Source organism: Lynx rufus, unplaced genomic scaffold (assembly GCF_022079265.1).
Source record: "Lynx rufus isolate CCGP_SWC_20201006 ecotype Redwood Valley unplaced genomic scaffold, mLynRuf1.p SCAF_12, whole genome shotgun sequence".
Classification (NCBI taxonomy): domain Eukaryota; kingdom Metazoa; phylum Chordata; class Mammalia; order Carnivora; family Felidae; genus Lynx; species Lynx rufus.
The window spans coordinates 25,791,408-25,811,806 of NW_025814826.1; the positions used below are offsets into that span (position 1 = coordinate 25,791,408).

Consider the following 20,399-nt stretch of genomic DNA (forward strand, 5'->3'; position numbering starts at 1 on the left):
AACCAGTACATGAACCCGGGTAGTTCTGCTTTAAAAATTCTGTGTTTAACAACTAGGCTGTTTTAAGTCGTCGTTGGTTATGAGATCTATTATCATTTATTATTATTCCTTTGCATGACTCCATAAGAGCATCTTCTAATGAAAACTCACGGATCTTCACCCTGTTTTGTCAACCAGAGCTTCCTTTCCGCTTGGGGCACAAACCCTCCAAGAGGAAACCTAAGTATCCTAGGAAGTTGCTGCTTTTATACGTGAGCAACCTCTACTCCACCCTACCAAACCAATGAGTAATTTGCACTCAACATTATTCATTACTAGCCTTAGTATTCAGGGACTCTAATTTTAGATTATTTCCCCAAACACATCCACTTGCGCCTTCCATGTGTCTTCCACACGCCAGAGACTTCCAGGCGCGCAGACACGCCCGCATCTCGGCGGACGCGGCGCTGCAGCTTTCTTGCCTGTGAAACTACACTTCCCAGTGGTCTTTTCGTCCGCGCGAACCCATCTTTCCCGGATCCGGGCGGCAACTCGGAAAAACTAACGACGCTTTGCGGGGCAGTGTGGGTGGGAGAAATAAAGGGCTGACGGGCAAGGCCCTACTGTACTCGCGCACCCCAAAATGGCTCGGAAGCAGGACGAGCAGAGAGGGGGCGCGCCCTTGATGGCGGAAGGCAAGTCGGACGCGGAGGTTAGGCTCATTCTGTACCACTGGACACATTCTTTCAGCTCTCAAAAGGTAATTACAGGCCTCTGCTGGGGCGGGCGGCGCGGCTCGGGTTTCAGCACCGGGACAGCTCCCTCAGGGCTCTCTCGGGTACTCCGGCGCATCTGCAAGTAGGCCTCTAAAGCCCTAACCCGGGCAGGCGCTCCCTGAGGCAGGGATGCGCGCTGTGAGGGAGCACGGATGATAAGTCTGGGATGGAAAGGGTATGACTCAGGCTTTGCCACTCATGAGATGCGACAAAAAACAAAAAACATCACTTTAGGTATTCGGGCAGGAGGCCTTGTCCCCTGGGCTTAGGGGAGTGAGGCAGAGGGAAGTTCCTTCATGCAACCACATGCATAATTTACAGTCCCTTCTTTTACTCTTTCTGGTACGCATTCTCTCTCGTCAACAAGGCCTAGCACATCTATATATCAGATTCTTGTCTGGGGAGGACACATAATTAGGTTTAGGACGCAAAGATAGTAGTGGTGATGGAGAGTCACTGTGGAATAAATATAGCCAGAATTATTTTCATTCCTTATTTTATTATCCTAATTTATATGAGTAAGATGCTAGAATATATCTCACTTGTTAATTCCTAGACTAGGAATAGTTAAAAAGAATGTGGAGAATATTAATAACGTAGGGAAGCACAGAAAGTCTGCTTAATGGTATCCAGGATGTCATTTAATTCAAAGCCTACATGTGTTGTAGTAACCAGTGTGAACTCTTTCAGGTGCGATTGGTAATTGCTGAAAAGGCATTGAAGTGCGAGGAACATGATGTAAGTCTGCCCCTGAGTGAGCACAATGAGCCTTGGTTTATGCGTTTGAACTCAACTGGAGAAGTGCCTGTCCTTATCCACGGGGAAAACATTATTTGTGAGGCCACTCAGATCATTGATTATCTTGAACAGACTTTCCTGGATGGTAATGTTAAGGCTATTTGTGATTTCTTGGATTTACTTTCAACACAAATATGTATGTCCCCCCCCTTCCTTCTCCCTTCCTTCCCTCCTTCCTTTCCCCCTCCCTCCCTCCCTCCCTTCCTTCCTTTTTTGGTTTTATGATGATAGTTTCATGCTAAAAACCTTTTCCATTTCCATAAGCACACAAATATAAAATAGGTCAATACCATAAATTTTATGTAAGCCAGTGTAACTCCATTTAAAAGATTTTATATAAACTACAAATTTTAATGTTGGAACTTTCCTTTTAAATTCACTTCCGAAACACCTCTGTAGGTGTGTGGTTTGTGGTGATGAATTTTTAGCCTCGAAGTAAAAGTTCAGAATTATTTGAAATGTACACTATGAAAATCAGCTTTATATAGTCTACCAAATAGTTCCACCTTAAACACCATAGGAGAAAAAAAGAGGAATCAAATGTAGGCAGGGGAGAATAGAATGTTGGTATATGTGGAGATCTTTGCTCTATAGTTTAAATTTATATCTTTTGTGAAGAATTTTAAGACTTAACTTTGTAAAATGCTTTTAAGTAATAATCATTTATTGACAGCCTGTTTTATGTCAGGTGCTTTATAATTCTGTTATATTTAGTCTTCAAAAGAACCCATCTGAGACAGGCATGATGGACTAGTTATTCCCACTGTACATGAGGAAAGAGAAACAAAGCGGTTGCCTTTGTTTGGTAATGCAGATATTTAATGGCACAGTGGGGCTGGGATGCAGGTCTTTCCTATGCATACCTTCATGTTATACCAGCTGTCTCCCATAGTCATTGCCACTTGTATATCATCTTGCTTGCTCCTGATGACAATCCTTTGAGATGAACTATATCTTGAATATTTGCCAAAGATCATATAGCTGATCACTGGCACAACTGAGAGAACAGAAGGCTCCTAGCTTTCAGCTGAGTGCTCTTCTGAAAAAGAAGCTACATGAGATCTAGTTGCTTTCCATCTGCCACTAGTTACATTGATGTTAACTGGGCAGGATAAAACTAGAATATAACCTCACATTATTGGAAACTGAGAAAGGAACTTACTAGGCTAAAAAAGTGCCTGAGGTACTTAGAAGGAAAATAGGTATGGGACCTAAAAGTGTGTAGAGGGAACCCCAGGGAATTAGATTGACAGTGGGCTGCCCCTATTCTTATTCCGAGTGTTTGGTTTCCTAGGATTCTGATTGGAGGTTTTAATTAGAGTTGGCCATTGGTGTAAACCAAAGAGTTATTTTCTTTTTAAGATAAAAAAAAAGTTTATTTATTTTTGAGAGAGAGAGAGAGAGCAAGCAGGGGAGGGGCAGGGAGAGAGGGAGACAGAATCCTAAGCAGGCTCCACGCTGTCAGCACAGAGCCAAACACAGGCCCAAACTCTTGAACTGTGAGATCATTATCTGAGCTGAAACCAAGAGTCAAATGCTTAACTGACTGAGCCACCCAGGCACCCCTAAACCAAAGAGTGTCATGAACTGTTTCTCCTTTATAATTACTTCCTATTCTTTATATCTATATGCTGGGGACAGTACTGAAAATGGTGGCAAATTGATTTAAGACAATTTTTCTCAACCTTGAGCTTTTTGGAAATGGACAGGTCTGTTAAGTAATTTGTATTTCTTGAGAGAAGTGGTTATAATGTGAATAAAACAAAATCATGGTATAATAATTCTGTTTTAAATCATCAAAAGTCTCCAAAAGATACATAAATGGAAAATCATACTTAAATATCTTGTTGGCATCCTTTGAACCACTATTGCTAACCATTCTCCACTTCTTCCTCCTCTTCTTGCATTCTTTCTTCTCTAAGATATTCAGTAATATAAAATATGTTACTTTACAACATGGTAATGATGATTATTAGGCTTTCTTAAAGTGTCCTTAAGGTTTTTCTTTTACTGTGATTGTATAAAAACAAAACTGAAATACATTCTGAGCCCTACTCAAAGAAAGGAAATATTAAATTCTTCTTCTTACTACTTATGGAATCAGAGGAGAAGGCACTGTGGGCTAAATGTTAAGATGAAAATATGGAAACTAAGGACTTTAACTCTAGCTCTTAGTCTGAAGTTTTGGCTAACTTGTTGCATATCCTTGGTGACTTGACTTCTCTGTTTATCCTCTTAGATTAGGTGATAGAACTTTATCAATTGCAGAGATAAAGCAAGTCCAATAAACTCTTACTTCACTCTTTTCTCTTTCCCAGGAGATTAGTCACTCCATTGGGAAGAGTTAAAAGAAGATTAAGGGACCCCAAATCCTTAGATATGAAGACAGCAAGAAAACAGTTATATAAATGAAGGCTAGTCTATTTAATTCTTTTTTAAATGTTTATTTATTTATTCTGAGAGAGGGAGATAGAATGGGGGAGGGGCAGAGAAAAAGGGAGAGAGAGAATCCTAAGCAGGCTCCATGCTAAGTATAGAGCTTGATCTTATGAACCCCGAGATGATGACTTAAGCTGAAACCAGTAATTGGATGCTCAACTGACTGATTCACCCAGACGCTCCAAATGAAAGGTAGTCTACAGATGAAGTTTATCCCAAAGTATTAAAATAAAAAATAAACATGTGTGGGTTATCACAATTATCATTAAGATAATTTATATTTGTCATTAACAACTTATGGATATTAGGAAAAGAACCAGACAAGACAGATATTACTATCCTAATTGTCAAGGATGGGGTTAAGTGAATTCTAGCAATCCTTGCTACTTAAAGTGTGTTCCATTGACCAGCTGCATTGATATCACCTGGAACTTGTTAGAAATGCAGACTCCTAAACTCTACTGCAGATCTCTTGAATCACAATTTGCATTTTTTTTAAAATATTTTTTTTTTCAACGTTTATTTATTTTTGGGACAGAGAGAGAGCATGAACGGGGGAGGGGCAGAGAGAGAGGGAGACACAGAATCGGAAACAGGCTCCAGGCTCTGAGCCATCAGCCTAGAGCCTGACGCGGGGCTCGAACTCACGGACCGCGAGATCGTGACCTGGCTGAAGTCGGACGCTTAACCGACTGCGCCACCCAGGCGCCCCCACAATTTGCGTTTTAACAAGATCCTTAAGTAATTCATATATAAAGTTTCAGAAGCACTAATGCAAATTACTGTGTGTTAATTGCTTAAGCTTTAAGCAGCACTATAAATTACTTATATATACACACACATATAATTTTATATATATCTATACACATATATAACTTTTGAGTATCTCCGTTAAAAGGAACCAGCCTAAGTTTTACATTACCGAAGAATGGCTTTAACACCTAAAAAAAAAAAAAAAAAAAAGAATCTATTGTGTACTGGGCATGGTTCTAGATATAACGTATCTTGGTTTAAGTAGAGCACTTCAGATTGTCTCAGAAGATACCCTTGTGGAACGAAGGACCAAATATGGCTGATAAAAGTGATGTACATTCAAACCACCATATTGAAGAATATTTATTTATAAATGTCTTACACATGTTGCCCATTTAGCTAAAGATTTATCCTATATAATTTTATTACATTTATTTCAATTACTGGTAGACCACGGTAAACACCATAAGGTCAGAGGCAGTGTCTGTCTCACTAACAGCTGAATCCCCAGTTCTTCATATAGTGCTTCATATAAGCTCTTTAACAGGAGCTTAATTAATACTTCTGAATGATTAAAATGAATCATTAAAATGATTAAAATGAACTTTTGAAAATAGACGTGAGCCTGGACAGGGATCTCTACTGATGTCCTTATAGGTTTCTGTTCTCTGACTTGAGCCTAACAATTCTATAAATGACTTGAATAAGACATTGTGGAAATAAGGGATGACAAAAGCTGGGATAGTTAATGGCTAGCTTGTGAAATGTTTGTCATGGAACAATAAAAGGGAAAAATAATTAAGATGAAGTTTAACAAGACTAAATGTAGTATGTGAATTTTATTTTTAAAAATCAGCTGCATTAATGAAGGATGGGAGACCTAGCTTGCTAAGTTATCAATAATTTAAGCTAATAATAAAAGGCTGGTATGATCTGAAGTTGTTTTAAAAGTATAGGTTCTATCTGGAACATGGCAAATTGTGAACTGGTCAGAATATGCAACATTTTGTTCAATTATGAGTGGAACTTAAAAGAACATTTACAACTTAGAATAATGAGTGAATTGATTTCATGAGATGTATAGTTGCCCATGGTTATAAGAGGAGACTTTAAGTGAATTTATTCACCTGAAGAATATAGTCAACTGGTATCTCTTTTGCTGTTATTTGTCATACGTTATTTGCTTACCAGCTAGAAATTGTACTAAAAATGATGGCTTGCTGACCTGTAGACATTTCTCAACATTTGTATATAATCGCTATTTACATCCTTATGCTTTTGGGATAAGTCCATTAGATAGCTAATAGTATTAGGGGAGAAATCTAGTAGCCAAGGCAATATTTTTCAAGTCTTAGCCTAAAAATAGTTAATATCTAAATTGGATGATGGCTTTTTTTTTTTTTTGAAAGAAGCTATAGATGTAGATATCAGTGTTATTCTTGAGGTCAGAACATGGGTTAAACAAAGAATTTAGAAGTATTCAGTTATGGCTGCTCAACCAAGGGCTGGTGAAGAATAATCTCTTTATTCTTTTAGTAGCTATTTTTTGGGGGTGTTAATTGGTGCAAGGACCTGGAATATTTCAAAGATTCCTAATCATTGGAATCTTACTAATCTAAAAAGATAGTTTCATTCTATAAACTTGAAAATAATATCAAACCTGTCTTTACTACATGCATGTGCTATTACCACTCACTTTTACAGACTTTTTCATGTACATGAGACCTATTTCTCTTTGTGCATGTAAAGAAAAGTAGATATATTAAGGCATGAAATCCATTAAACTAGGTAAGGCATGATATGAAGCAAACTAGGAAAACTCAGGAACAGTGGATATAACAATTGAATATATGCACTATTAATATAGATTTAAAAATCTGGATATTTCTAATACTGTTCATAACCCATTCAGTGAATTTAATCTGACCTCTAGATAACTTGAAAAAATGAGTATGAAATAACTACAAAATACTAGAACATTACTATTTATTATTGCCAAATGACTCAGTGGTAACTTGGAATCAAGGATCTCATATGGTGATATCGAATTTTGGTAATTTAATATAGAACAGTTCTCTGAAGATCATATCCGATACCTTAGGTCTGTATATACATCATTTATTCTTAGGAAATGGAATTTGGTTTGGAAATAAAGTATTCTGGTATGATATTAAAATATTGTATATAAGTCTCATTAGGAAATATATTTTGTAGATAAAATTTTTGTCAATATCTATTGAATATCAACTCAGATTTTTAAAAAGAACATTAATTCTGAAGTCACTGTTACATTAAAAAGTTATTTATGTAAGAGTTTCCAATTATTCCAATTATACAATATTTTTGTATATTAATAAAAGCCTCTCATAAATAGTTGAATTACTTTATATGTATTTTAGCACATCTCCTGAAATTGTAGAGTAGCACAAAGGTTCTAACCAAGTGTGGAGAAAATATATGTGGTAAGGAAAAGAAAATGAACCTTTTAAAACTCATGAGTGTGCCAATGAAAGTGGCTTTAAAAAGTAACTTTTTCTCCCCTCTTTGATTTGTCCAATTTCAGTGGACAGGTAGGGGTGTCAAAATGCAGAGACTCTAGTTCTATATTATGTGCAAACAATAATTGGAACAAACTGTCTGATAAAGGAGTTTTGCTCCCAATTACAAATGTTTCTGTTAAAAGCCTTAAATACCAATAAAGAGAAGTTAAACATTTAAGGTATAAAGCTTATTGAAAATGATGGTATAAATTTGTCTCTGTCTCAGCAGATCATGACTGCATATAGTGAACTTCTATAATTTGACATTATGTGTTTTTTCCTCATCTGTGTTTAGATTTGATTGTTCTCATTCCAAAGTTGTAACAGCTTTGAATTGTAGTCAGTTTGTAACCATAACTTTTGCCTCAGGTTATAACTTATTTACATTATTATATTTTTTTAATAGCCTGGTGTTTGACTAGTTCAAGGGTACAGTTTTTTTTCTGCTACATGATGCATACCTTCTTATATATCGATGTCATCACAAAGTGATCTAATAAGTAAAATTAAAAAATCAGCAAAGGGGTAAAGATAGAAATGAGGTCTGTTTTCATTGAACTACTTACTATTTCAGTAAGAACTGAAAATTATTCAAATAGACCTAGGGGGAAGTCTTTCTTGAAAACAAGACATAATTATGCCTTCTTTGTCTGCCATCACTGGGGAACGTAGGAAATCAGAGCAGTCAATGTAGTAAAATAATGGAAGCTTAGCCTGTAAGACCCTAAATTCTTTTAAATTTTTGCTCTTGGGTAAACAATGTAATGTAATATAAACAATGTAATTTTTTTTAATGGCTCAAGGCCATGGTTATTCTACAAGGCAGTATAGGGACTTGAGAATGTGGGGAACGGTTTGTCCCTGTTAAATAGCTGCAGAACACTTGCATTGTGTCTTTTCTTTCTGGTTTTAAAAAACTATGTTTTTCTCTCGTTATCTCATATTTCTGCTTTGTGTCTACCCGTCTGTTTCTAATTTGCTGCCAAAATTTTGGTGCAATACAAGACCTGCCTTTGTCCCCTACTCAGTTCTTCTAGGAAGTCAGGTCTTCTGCCAATTTATTCATTTATTCTTATTTTTTCTTCCAGCTTAGTCACTAATCCTGGTTTCCAGTACAGCAACCCTATTCCCTAATGCTGGAAACTCTTTTCAATGCCTGCTTCTTAAAAGTCCCCTGATTCCTTGCCCTGCCCCTTTAGGCCTTCTGTTGCTTTTGCTTTTTCGCTCCTGACTGAGGTAGAATAGCAAGAACAGTTTTTATTTATTTATTTATTTATTTATTTATTTATTTATTCATTCATTCATTCATTCCCTACACCCAATGTGGGCCTCAATCTCATGACCCCAAGATCAAGAGTTGCATAGCTCTAAGCTAGCCAGGTGATCCCTTTTCTTCTTCTCCTTCTCCTTTTGGTGTTCTAACACAAATGCTTTATGGAAGGATTGAAAAATAAAATAGAATGAGAGAGGGAAGATCTGTATAATTAAAAGGAAATTCCCAATTGCTTTTTGAAAAACTGTTTCCAGAGGCAGTGGACACTATTGTGCTTTGGTGTTGAGGACGACAATGACAACACATGGCAGGTGTTGCTCTGGAAGTCCTGGAAGAGAGACCCTGAGGCTGGATGAGAGCTTTGGTTCAGTGGATATTTTATGGTCTGTCTGACAAAGTGTTAGAGGAGATAGTTGTATTGTAATGGTGCCTTGAATAGAAGAAACTTATTTTCATGGATTTAAACATTTATATTCCTTTGAGAACTCAGGCATAGGCAGATGGAACTTCCCCAGAAAGCAATTACTAGACAGTGTTTTTCCTGCTTTTATTCACTTTCCCAGAAGGAAGTGGTATGCTCTTCTGAAGACATGCCCCAGGCCTGGCACCAGAAAGTAGCCTGAGCCACTGGCCATAAATTTAACCACTTGTAAGCATTTTAAAATACTGTACCGTTTTTGGTTATTAACTTGAGGTTTTTGGACCCTCAGAGCAGTGGTTCTTAAACTGTTTGGTTTCCAGGCCCCTTTATCATAAAAGTTATGGAGAACACTGGAGAGCTTTAGTTTCTGTGGGCTGTATCTATCAACATTTACCAAATTAGAAATTAAAACTGAGAAAAATTTGAAACAAGCAAATACATAAGCCCACACCTCATTAACTGTCAGAGTGATGGAGCCATCACATGTCCTGTAGCCTCTGGAAAACTCTGGTGTATCCTTGAGAGAGAATAGGAGTGAAAAACCAATTAACATTGTAGTATTACTATGAAAGTAGCTTTGACTTTGTGGACCCCCTGAGAGTGTCTTGGGGAAGCCCAGGGATTCTTAGACCACGCTTTGAGAACTGTTGCCCTTAGTGGTCTATGAATAGCATTCAGGAGATTTGAGATCCTAGAGGAGAAAAATTATTATATCTTTATTTTCACTAATTTCCAACAGAAACATTACTTCCTTTCATTTCTAGTGTAGGGATAAACCACAGCAATTGATCAGGAGTGCCTGTGACTTTGTTACCAATAGAAATCACAGGTATGTTCATAGCATATCAAGTTATTGTAGATATCTTAAAAATAACTTATGCTCATAATTACTTTGAAATTATGGTAGTTATTAGACCTGCTTCTAGATATTGTTAATGTGTTAAAAAAAGGCACCCATACTAACGTTTTATAATTTAAAAATAATTTGATAAATATATTTCAATATAATCAATTTCCTTTGCAATCCTATGTCTTGTATGCACTTAAGGACATTAGGTTAAGAACTCTTTAGTATTTCAAGGGCCTGAGAAGGACTCCAGTCTGTTGTCCTCATGGAAATTTCTACCATGCATTGGTTGGGATCTTAGTGATAAACTGAAATCCTCAAAGATCACCAAGGAAGTGTGCTCTAGTTGGGTAAATTCACTGTTGACAAGCAGTATGTGGCTGACACTTCATTGTCAGTTATTCCAATGTAGATTTCAGAGTTGGACTTCCCAGCAGGGAATTAGATATTTGTCTGCTGGTTTGAGGAGTAATCCATCTTATTTTTTCTTAGAGAGTCAGAAATAGTTTGTTGGCTTAAAAAACTTGTTCCACTTGGATTATGGTATTATGAGATCTTGTCTGAAATGCTCTGCAATGAACTCTGAATTTTCAACACTTATAAATGAGTGTGGGGTGCTCAAAAGGATTCTAAATTAAATAACCCAAACTCAGAAATAAATTAATAAAATTGAGGCTGTTCTTTTTACTTGTTGGAATAAGCTTGTTGGCATTTTTCAGGGCCTGTTTCAGGGTCAAAATTAAGAAGTGATTCTGAAGGGACATAGCCCTGATCTTTGGATCATTTGGTTCATATTTATTCTTTTTAGATAATCTGTGAATTGTGAACCCTTTAGAGATGTTACAATGATGTTATAAGACAGAGCACTGCATTAGGACTTACTGACTTTAGTTGTTGTTCTGCCTTTAATTAGCTGTGTGATCTTGGGGAGAATGCCTCAGCCTCTATGCCTCAGTGTCTTTGGTAACTGCTGCAGAGCTTCTCCAGCTCAAACATTCTATAGCAACTAGAAATTTGGGAATATGTTCATTAGTTGAAACTTACTGAACACCTACTATGAGCCAAACATTATATTAGGCACTGGGAACTCAACAGAGAACAGTACATGGTCCCTGCCTTCAGGTAGTCTAGAGTTTAACCAGCACATGAGGATTCATGCAGAACCCACTTTCTAGAGATAAAATACTAGAAATTCATGGTGAATTCTGTGAAGATTGTCACTTCACATTCACCTAGCATCAGCAGGGCTACTCTTGGTATTAATTGGAACCTCAGAAAGAGTGGTCCTTGTTTATCTTTCCATAATGGTCTTTCATTCACCTAACCAACCTCTATCAATGGCCTAAAGTATAATGGACACTGTGGTAGACCCTAGGTCATAGGCTCCCTGCCCTGAAGAAGCTCATGGGTCAAAAAGATACAAACAACTAATTAAGGTGATAAGGCTATGTAGGTATACGTACAAGGTATTTTGCATGTACTGAGGAGGTACATTTGACCCAATCAGATATTGGTGGTTGTAGGATGTTAGGGAATGTTCCACAGAGGAGTTGGCATAAATAACTGGACCTTGAGGGTTGAGTAGCAATTTGTAAGGTAGAGAAGTGAGAGAACTGCAGTGTGATCATCGTTTGGGATCTAGCCTCATACATCTGCCCATTTCAAATTTTGAATATCTGGGCAGGGGAGATACCATCTTTTAAATGTCTTGATACAATATTGAAAACATTGATGAGGAGGTTTGGGTTTTTGATTTTGCTTTTGGATGTAACATCTCATTTGTAACTTTTTCTTCAATGTTTGTATATATGTTTTTAGAAAAAACACCCAGGTTAATGCCTGATAAAGGAAGCATGTATTATCCACGGGTACAACATTATCGAGAACTTCTTGACTCATTGCCAATGGATGCCTATACACATGGCTGCATTTTACATCCTGAGCTAACTGTGGACTCCATGATCCCAGCTTATGCAACCACAAGGATTCGCAGTATGTAATGATCTTAAAGACTTGGAATTCTATCTCAAGTTTCTTTTAATTCGTTTTTGAGACCTGGCACATCTCATGAAGACCTGGGCACAGGGTTGTTGAGTTTGTTGCATGGATGCTCATGTTACAGATTGATCCATGCACTAGATTAATATGTGCTTCAGCTGTTCAGCTGGACTTTTATTATCTTTAGGAGCTGATTTTCCAGCTCCTAGTCTTGACGGCCACGTTTGGATAAAACTCAGAAAAGAGGCCTGTGGAAAAGAAAAGAACATAACATGTTCTAACAGACATGTGGACTAAGAATCATGAAATGTGGAAACTGCTGGGGATTAAGGGGAACTGAGTTCACATTTCTTGTCCTTAATTCTTGTTTCATTACGTGAGGGAGCCAGACTGCAGGCTGTGTAACCATTATTCTACCTCTAAATTCAATGATTTGGGATTGATTTGAGTTGTGATAACCAGCTCTCTCCTTTTCTGAGGACAGAGTATGGTCAGTGCATGGGATGTGGAGAAGGAGATGTGCTCTATGGCACATGTGACTGGGATAGGAAAGTAAGGGAAGGTGGCTGTGGTCGGACTCTGGGGATGTTTGACTAGAAAAACTCAAATGCAGATCTTCTAATTCCAGAAACTACATTCTTTCCATTACATCATATCTCACCTTTATAATTCTTTTAATGTTACTTTTCTTTCGTTTTGTACTTTTCCACCTTTTTCTCCTCTTCTTTCCCCGTCCTCCTTTTCCTCTTCCCACTTTACCGTCTTGTTCCTCCTCCTTCCCTACATAAATACTCATTATATGATTTGAAGCAAGTGTTCTGACTATAATTCCATCATTTAGAGTTAATATTTTTTCAAATGAGTCGTTTGCCTTCCCTTCATATAGAAATCCATTATAGAAAACTTGAAAGGTATTGAAAGATAGAACAACTACTGAGCACTGAGCACTTCTAATGTGCTGGCCTTGCTCTGAGTGCTTTCCTGGGTGTCTCACATTTAATCCTTAGCCTATGCAGCAGATGCTCTGAGAAGCATTTGAGAAATTAAAACTGAAGCATTTTCTTGCATTTGAGAAAACTGAGGCACAGAGAGCGTAAGGCCATGGCAGAGGGAGGGGGTGAATCCCAGAGCTCATGTTCTTACCATGGAGTTTCCCAGTTTCTCCTTGTTTCTTGTGTAGAAGGGAGGAAATAACTTACTATTTCAAAAATGATTTTGTTCTCAGGCCAAATTGGTAACACAGAATCTGAACTGAAAAAACTTGCTGAAGAAAACCCGGATTTACAAGAGGCATACATCGCAAAACAGAAGCGACTTAAAGTGAGTAAGCCAGGCTGTCCTCAATTGACATCCACTGTTTGTATTAAATGTTCCACTTTGGTAAAATATCACTATTTCTAGAACATCTTCACTTAAATATTGCAGGTCACCAGTGCATGTTACCTTTGGCTTATGCTCTGCTTTTAGAAAGAAGTTTTCTTTGTTAGATTTGATATTCAAACCTAATGACGGTTGCCTATAAAAAGGCAGGTATTGCCCATGCTGGTTGCCAAGGAAAGTTATAAAACGTAAAAAGCAAGTTCATAATATGTACTGGGAATCTGTCACTTCAGTTATTCCACTTAGCTAGACCTTTGACTTTTGTTTTTTAATACCAATAAGGCAATTGGCAAGCTTATTCTATATATACTCCCCTCCCTCATTTTTTTTTCTTTTTATCTTTCACCCATTTCTTCCTCCTCTAACCCCCACCTCTGGCAACCATCAATCTGTTCTCTGTCTCTGTGAGCTTGGTGTTTTGTCTTGTTGTTGTTGCTTTTAGATATCACATATAAGAGAGATCCTACAGTATTTGTCTTTCTCTGTCTGACCTATTTTACTTAGCATAATGCCCTTGAGGTCCATTTATGTCATTGAAAATGGCAAAATTTCACTTTTTTATGCTTGAATAATACTGCATTGTGTGTATATACCGCATCTATTCATTCATCCATGGATGGACACTTAGGTTGTTTCCGTATCTTGGGTATTGTAAATGAAGTTGCAATGAACCTGGGGTGCATACATCTTTTCAAGTTAGTATTTTCATTTTTTTTTTTTGATAAATACCCAGAAGTAGAATTGCTGGATCACCTGGTGGTTCTGTTTTTAATTTTTTGAGGAACCTCTATTTTGTTTTCCATAATAGCTGTACCAGTTTACATTCCCACCACTTATTACTTGCCTTTTTGATAATGGCCATTCTAATGGGTGTGAGTGATATCTTGTGGTTTTGATTTGCATTTCCCTGATAATTAGTGATGTTGAGCATCTTTTTATGTACCTGTTGGCCATCTGTATGTCTTCTTTGGAAAAGTATTCAGATCCTCTGCACGTTTTAAAATCAGATTTTTTTTTTGTTATTGTGTTTAGGAGTTCTTTATATATTTTGCACGTTAGCCCTTATCATACATGTAATTTGCAAGTATTTTCTCCCATTTAATAGTCTGCCTTTTCATTTTATTGATGGTTTTCTCTGTTGTGCAGAAACTTTTTAGTTAGATGCTGTCCCACTTGTTTACTTTTGCTTTTGTGGCTTTTGTTTTTGGTGTCAGATTCATAAAATTATTGCCAAGACCTATGTCAAGGAGTTTACCACCTATGTTTCCTTCTAGGAGCTTTCTAGTTTTAAGTCTTATGTTCAAGGCTTTAATCCATTTTCAGTTATTCCATTTTGACTTGTCTGTCTCCTAAGGAGGCCGTGGGCTTTGATTCATCAGTTACAGTCAGCCTTTCTCTCTCTAGTGATTCTTTCCTCATGGTCCAAGAACACATGCACACTTCTCGCACATTAAAAATGTAGCCAACATCAACACTCTTCGCCCTCCTCAACCTCCCATCTTCCGTCATCTTATCTTAGCTAAGGGAGCTTCTCAAAGGAAATGACTTCATACACAGCACCCCTTACTTTCTACTCTTTGAAAGAAGAGAGAGAATTTTTTTGATAGAATTATCTTTGCCTTTATTTATTTTTAATGAAATTTATTGTCAAATTGGTTTCCATACAACACCCAGTGCTCATCCCAACAGTTGCCCTCCTCAATGCCCATCATCCACTTCCCCTTCCCTACCACCCCCCATCAACCCCCAGTTTATTCTTTTTTAAGAGTCTCTTATGGTTTGCCTAAGTTTTTTTTTTCCTTCCCCTCCCCCATGGTCTTCTGTTAAGTTTCTCAGGATCTACAGTTGCCCTCCTCAATGCCCATCATCCACTTCCTCTTCCCTACCACCCCCCATCAACCCTCAGTTTATTCTTTTTTAAGAGTCTCTTATGGTTTGCCTAAGTTTTTTTTTTCCTTCCCTTCCCCCATGGTCTTCTGTTAAGTTTCTCAGGATCTACCTAAGACTGAAACCATATGGTATCTGTCTTTCTCTGTATGACTTATTTCACTTAGCATAACACCCTCCAGTTCCATCCACGTTGCTACAAAAGGCCATATTTCATTCTCTCTCATTGCCATATAGTATTCCATTGTATATATAAACCACAATTTCTTTATCCATTCATCAGTTGATGGAAATTTAGGCTCTTTCCATAATTTGGCTATTGTTGAAAGTGCTGCTATAAACGTTGGGGTACAAGTGCCCCTATGCATCAGCACTCCTGTATCCCTTGGGTAAATTTTAGCAGTGCTATTGCTGGGTCATAGGGTAGATCTAGTTTTAATTTTTTGAGGAACCTCCACACTGTTTTCCAGAGTGGCTGCACCAGTTTGCATTCCCACCAAAAGTGCAAGAGTTCCCGTTTCTCAGGAACCCACTCTTCCTTAATTCTCTGCATTCCTCGTGCCTGACCCTTCAGTCCTTCATTCCTCGAAAGCTGCTGAAGTTCCATTCATTAGTTGGGGTTGAGAGGAGTCCCTTTGTGCCCCTCATATTCCTTGCCATTTCTGGTCCACTGGTCCCACAGGGGTTGCCAGTGAGCATTGGATCTGGCCCATGGAGTATTCTCCAAGCCAGAGTATTTTCCCTCAAGTTTGCTTTTGCTTTAACATTATTCTGTATCTTCTCATTGTCTCGAATAAATAGACTCCAGCTCTGGAAGAGTTTATATCTGCTTTGCTCTATATTGATTGTTTTTTTTGCAGGCATCAATAACCTCTTTTGTTATTTTTGCTAATTAGTCAAAGCTTCTTGACCATGACAATGTCAAATATTTGAAGAAAATTCTTGATGAATTGGAGAAAGTCTTGGATCAGGTTGAAACTGAGTTACAAAGAAGAAATGAAGAAACTCCAGGTAGGTTCTCATTTGTGGGTTTTTTTTTTCTCTTTTGCTGGACACCAGGCTATTTATGGGAATATTTTTAGATTTTGCCAAAAACATCCTGTAATCTGTTTTTATTATTTTTATTCATGGGCAGTTTAAATTATCATGGCAACAATAATACTAAACTCAGCAAAACCCAGGCAACTCATGGTATCCCAGTCTGTGTATATGTGAAATGTGACTGGTGGAGGATTTTTCCGCACAATTTGAAGTTATAGCTGGGAGATTCCTACTTAGCCCATTTCACACATTTGTAATTACAGTAGTTCATTTGGTTGAATAACCTGAGTAGTTGCTTGAATGGTCCCTCTAGTTTTTTTTCTGGGCAGGGACAGTACTTCCAATCTGGAGTATAAAACAGGTCCTGGCCTATGTATGTCTGCAGGTTGGCTGGTGAGCATCCGTGTATTGTACTTTGGGGCTTAAGTGCATCACCAAGCCATTGCCCAGGTACATGCATATGGACCATTTGTGCCATTCTAATTGGCAATAAAGTTGAAGACCATGTTATGTGAAAGTTGCTTCCCAATAGGAACTTCTGCTTTATATAAGTAACTAGGAGCAGCAGTCACTTGAGTGACATTTCAGGCCCAATTTTATGGGTGTTTCTAAAGCTTATCTGCTGTTTTCCTAAACCAGGAAGAAAGATCTGTTGACTCCTCTGGGTTGGAGGCTCTCACTTCCTCAGAATCCTTTTGAAAATGAAAGGCTTTGAGCTCAAATGGCTCTAGTTTGACCCAGGGATGTAGGTGACTGACAGATATCAAGCAAATTTCCCTTAGCTTGGGATACATTGGCATGGGCTTTGTTTTAGGATACAATTACTTGCTGAGTTTGATTGTCAAGAAAACGTACCATGGCCTTCATCGTTTGCTGTACTCACACTCGCCCTCAAGACCGAGATAAAAGATGCCAGCCAGAGTCTCTCTGTACAGCCCTTGCCCCTAACTCTCCGTGTCCCTTTCTCTGATTAGAAGAGGGCCGCCAGCCTTGGCTCTGCGGAGAATCCTTCACCCTGGCAGACGTTTCACTCGCTGTCACATTGCATCGGCTGAAGTTCCTGGGGTTTGCGAGGAGAAACTGGGGAAATGGAAAGCGACCAAACTTGGAAACCTACTACGAACGTGTCTTGAAGAGAAAAACATTTAACAAGGTTTTAGGACATGTCAACAATATATTAATCTCTGCAGTGCTGCCAACAGCGTTCCGGGTGGCCAAGAAAAGGGCCCCAAAAGTTCTTGGCACCACCCTTGTGGTTGGTTTGCTCGCAGGAATGGGATATTTTGCTTTTATGCTTTTCAGAAAGAGACTTGGCAGCATGATATTAGCACTTAGACCCAGACCAAATTATTTCTAGGCTTGTAGGGATCTCATGGTGGCAACTCATCCAGCTATTCAACTAGACCCTTGTCCACTCTTCCAGGCCCAGTGGAGAATGACCCTGGGCAATTAGTAAAAAGCATAATTTACTTTACTCTTTGGATAGTTTATGTGGGGAGAGGAGATAATGAAAGTGTTTTTGTGGGCTGGTAACTTTGAGGTCACTTATTTGAAAACCTGAACTAATCCATCCTTAAAATGTGCAAGGTCAAGATAATGTAAATATGACAGAGAATCAGACCTTCAACTCAAAATGTGAGTTCAAGTTCTGAATTATTTTGGGGGAGAAGGTTCTTACTATAAGCAGACGGTAATAGCCTGTGATTGCCCAAAGCTGTTCATTTGAGACTATCTGGATGTGCTGAGTGTTGAGTAGTTAGCAACATTTTCCACTGGAAATTCAGAGATCACCTTTGTTTTAAACCAGTTCAGATAGTGGCAGGGGCACAGCAGCACGTCATATGATCGCTGTTAGCTTCAGGCAGAAATAAGTAACACAAAGGGAACAGGGAGAAGGACAAGAGGGAAAATGAAGTCTGTATAGTGAAGAGCGGTAGAAGGCAACTGCCAGGTGCCTCCAACACAATTCATGGCTGCCTGTCCCCTTAGTAAACATTACATTTGACTACTTGTGGCCATTGCCCACATATCTTCCTGTAATTGAGAAACTTGGGAAGAGACTAGGGAGTTACTGGGGGAGTGGACTGGAGAAAACCCTGGGCTTTACACCCAGAGCTCCTCATCTGACCTTAGGATTAATTTTAAATGCATATGAATCACACTCATTATTTTAATAAGATTAACCGCTTATGTACTTGGGTGTGAAATGCCTACTGGAACATTTCTGCTTAGCATTTACATGACATAAAATGGTTCCTTTCTTTTCCTCATAGTTCCCTAATTGGATGCTGCCTGAGAAATATCACTCCTATGAACCGTTTTCTCCAGTCACTGGGGGTCCTGGCTTCTACAACCTCTTTTAGCACACAAGTGGGAGTCAGGTGAAGGTCCCTGCTAATCCCTAGCATGGCACGTGGCTAGGTAGTAGGTGTTTGAATGATCTGGGAGCACTAAATATGCTTATTCTGATTTTGAAGAAGCTGGTGTGTTAAAAAAAAAACTGTTGTCTAGGCCTTGCATCTGTTTATTGTTATTAGCAGGGCCTTAGAAGGTTAAAGAGAAAGAAAAAGTTAGAGAGAAAGAGAAAAGTGTAGTCTTAGCCCATTAGGGGAAATGAAATAAGCCAATAGTGATGTCCACTTGTATTCTTCATGCGTGTCTAGGCATTTCAGGGGTACCTCAGTCCATCTGGAAGGAATAATCCCAGTGTGTCCCATGAACAACTATGGAATCATACAGTTTGTGCTTAGGAAAAATTTTTCATGGTGACAGCAAGATACAGTTTCCCTGGCATTGCCCTGAAAGGAATTGGGGGCATAGTTTTAGGTCTCTGGCAGGAAGTATGTATAGAGAATGATGAGCTAAGGTTCAAGAAAATAACAAAAGCTTGGATTGCCTCAGGCTGGCTCTGCAAAATAGCCAAAGAATGTACTGACTTTTTTTTATTAATAGGAAACAGTCAAACTTAGGAAACAATGACTTTTGATGGTAAAATGAGTCTATAATTCCATTTCATGAATCAGTTGTTTTTAGAAAATCTTGAGGAAGTGGATGTTCCTTGTTTACAAAAATTGATAACATCTCAGTGTAAACTTAATCTAATAATAACGAACAGACTGGCGGCTTTTAGAATGTCTTAATTTTGCCCCTCCCGTGCACTGTCATATAGAGTAGTTGGATTTGTTTGTTGCTGGGACATTCCAATCCCTATGTTCATAAAAGAGCCACAAAACTGATTATTCAGTAGTTTATAGTGTTTCAGAGATCTTTATATCACTCTGCGAGAAGCAAGAATTCAGACATGAAGAAGACAAAGTTGGATTTTTACAAAATTCTACAAAGGGTATTTACCTATGTAAAAGTTGTTGATCAAGAATAAAGATTAGAAGCCCAGTGCTGGCTTTTCCTTAAATTTACTGAATCAGAGAAAGTCTACTGGGAAGTATAATTTTCTGATACGGTTTCATTGGAAATATGCTTGTGTCAATATTAAAGATGATGCATCATGGTGATTTCACTTGTTTCATGCATACCCATGGGTTTAGACTTATAAAATGTTAGGGGACATAATGACCACTAGATGCCACTGTTCACATAGTAGTCTGAGATCGGGCATTCTTTAGGTTCAGCAAACCTAAAATTGCTCAAGTGAAGATAAACATTAATGACCTTAGTTTCTGAAATGAGGGCATCTTCATCAGATCATTCATCTGTACAAAAGCTTGAGGCACATGTAGTATTGATTTCTAATGCTTTAGAAGGGATAACAGTACCACACAATGTCAAACTAAAGAGCTAAACATATACTATTAGCAAAATAAGCACTTTTATCTATTTTGTTTCAAGATCATTGGTGACTGGCCAGTGTGCTCCTCAGTTTCCAAAGTTTGTATAAATATCATAATTATAAAAATGTCTGAGGTACTAAATTTAGGTTGGCTGTGTATGTCTTAATACATAAATACTATTTTATTGTTATTGCAATTATATGCCTTTTGAATCTGTTTTCCTTAATTGCAGATAGTTATAAATGCTTGCTTGATTTTTAGTTATTATTAATATTGACACCAGAGTTGTAGATATTTTGGTGTTGTTTAATGTAATAGATCAAGATACTATTCTACTTGTAAGATCAATAAAAGTAATTGGATAATCAATATGAACTATAAAAGTACCAATTTTGTAATCTTTTTTGAGAAAACAGATTTATTGGGGCACCTGGGTGACTCAGTTGATTGAGTGTCCAACTTCGGCTTATGATCTCAGG

The 20,399-nt window shown here is 38.0% G+C and overlaps 1 protein-coding gene across 2 annotated transcripts; it reads left to right on the forward strand.

Moving 5' to 3' along the window:
* The first annotated feature begins 622 nt into the window (after positions 1-622).
* On the forward strand, positions 623-17,489 carry GDAP1 (ganglioside induced differentiation associated protein 1). 2 transcript variants are annotated; one of them, XM_047073764.1, is made up of 6 exons: positions 623-739; positions 1,446-1,638; positions 11,645-11,818; positions 13,050-13,144; positions 15,988-16,102; positions 17,107-17,489. In XM_047073764.1, exons 1-6 carry the CDS (start codon positions 623-625, stop codon positions 17,487-17,489), a joined length of 1,077 nt encoding a protein of 358 aa, XP_046929720.1. The 2 variants fall into 2 exon arrangements, with proteins under 2 accessions (XP_046929720.1, XP_046929721.1); XM_047073765.1 differs by lacking the exon at positions 11,645-11,818.
* The last annotated feature ends 2,910 nt before the right edge of the window (positions 17,490-20,399 follow it).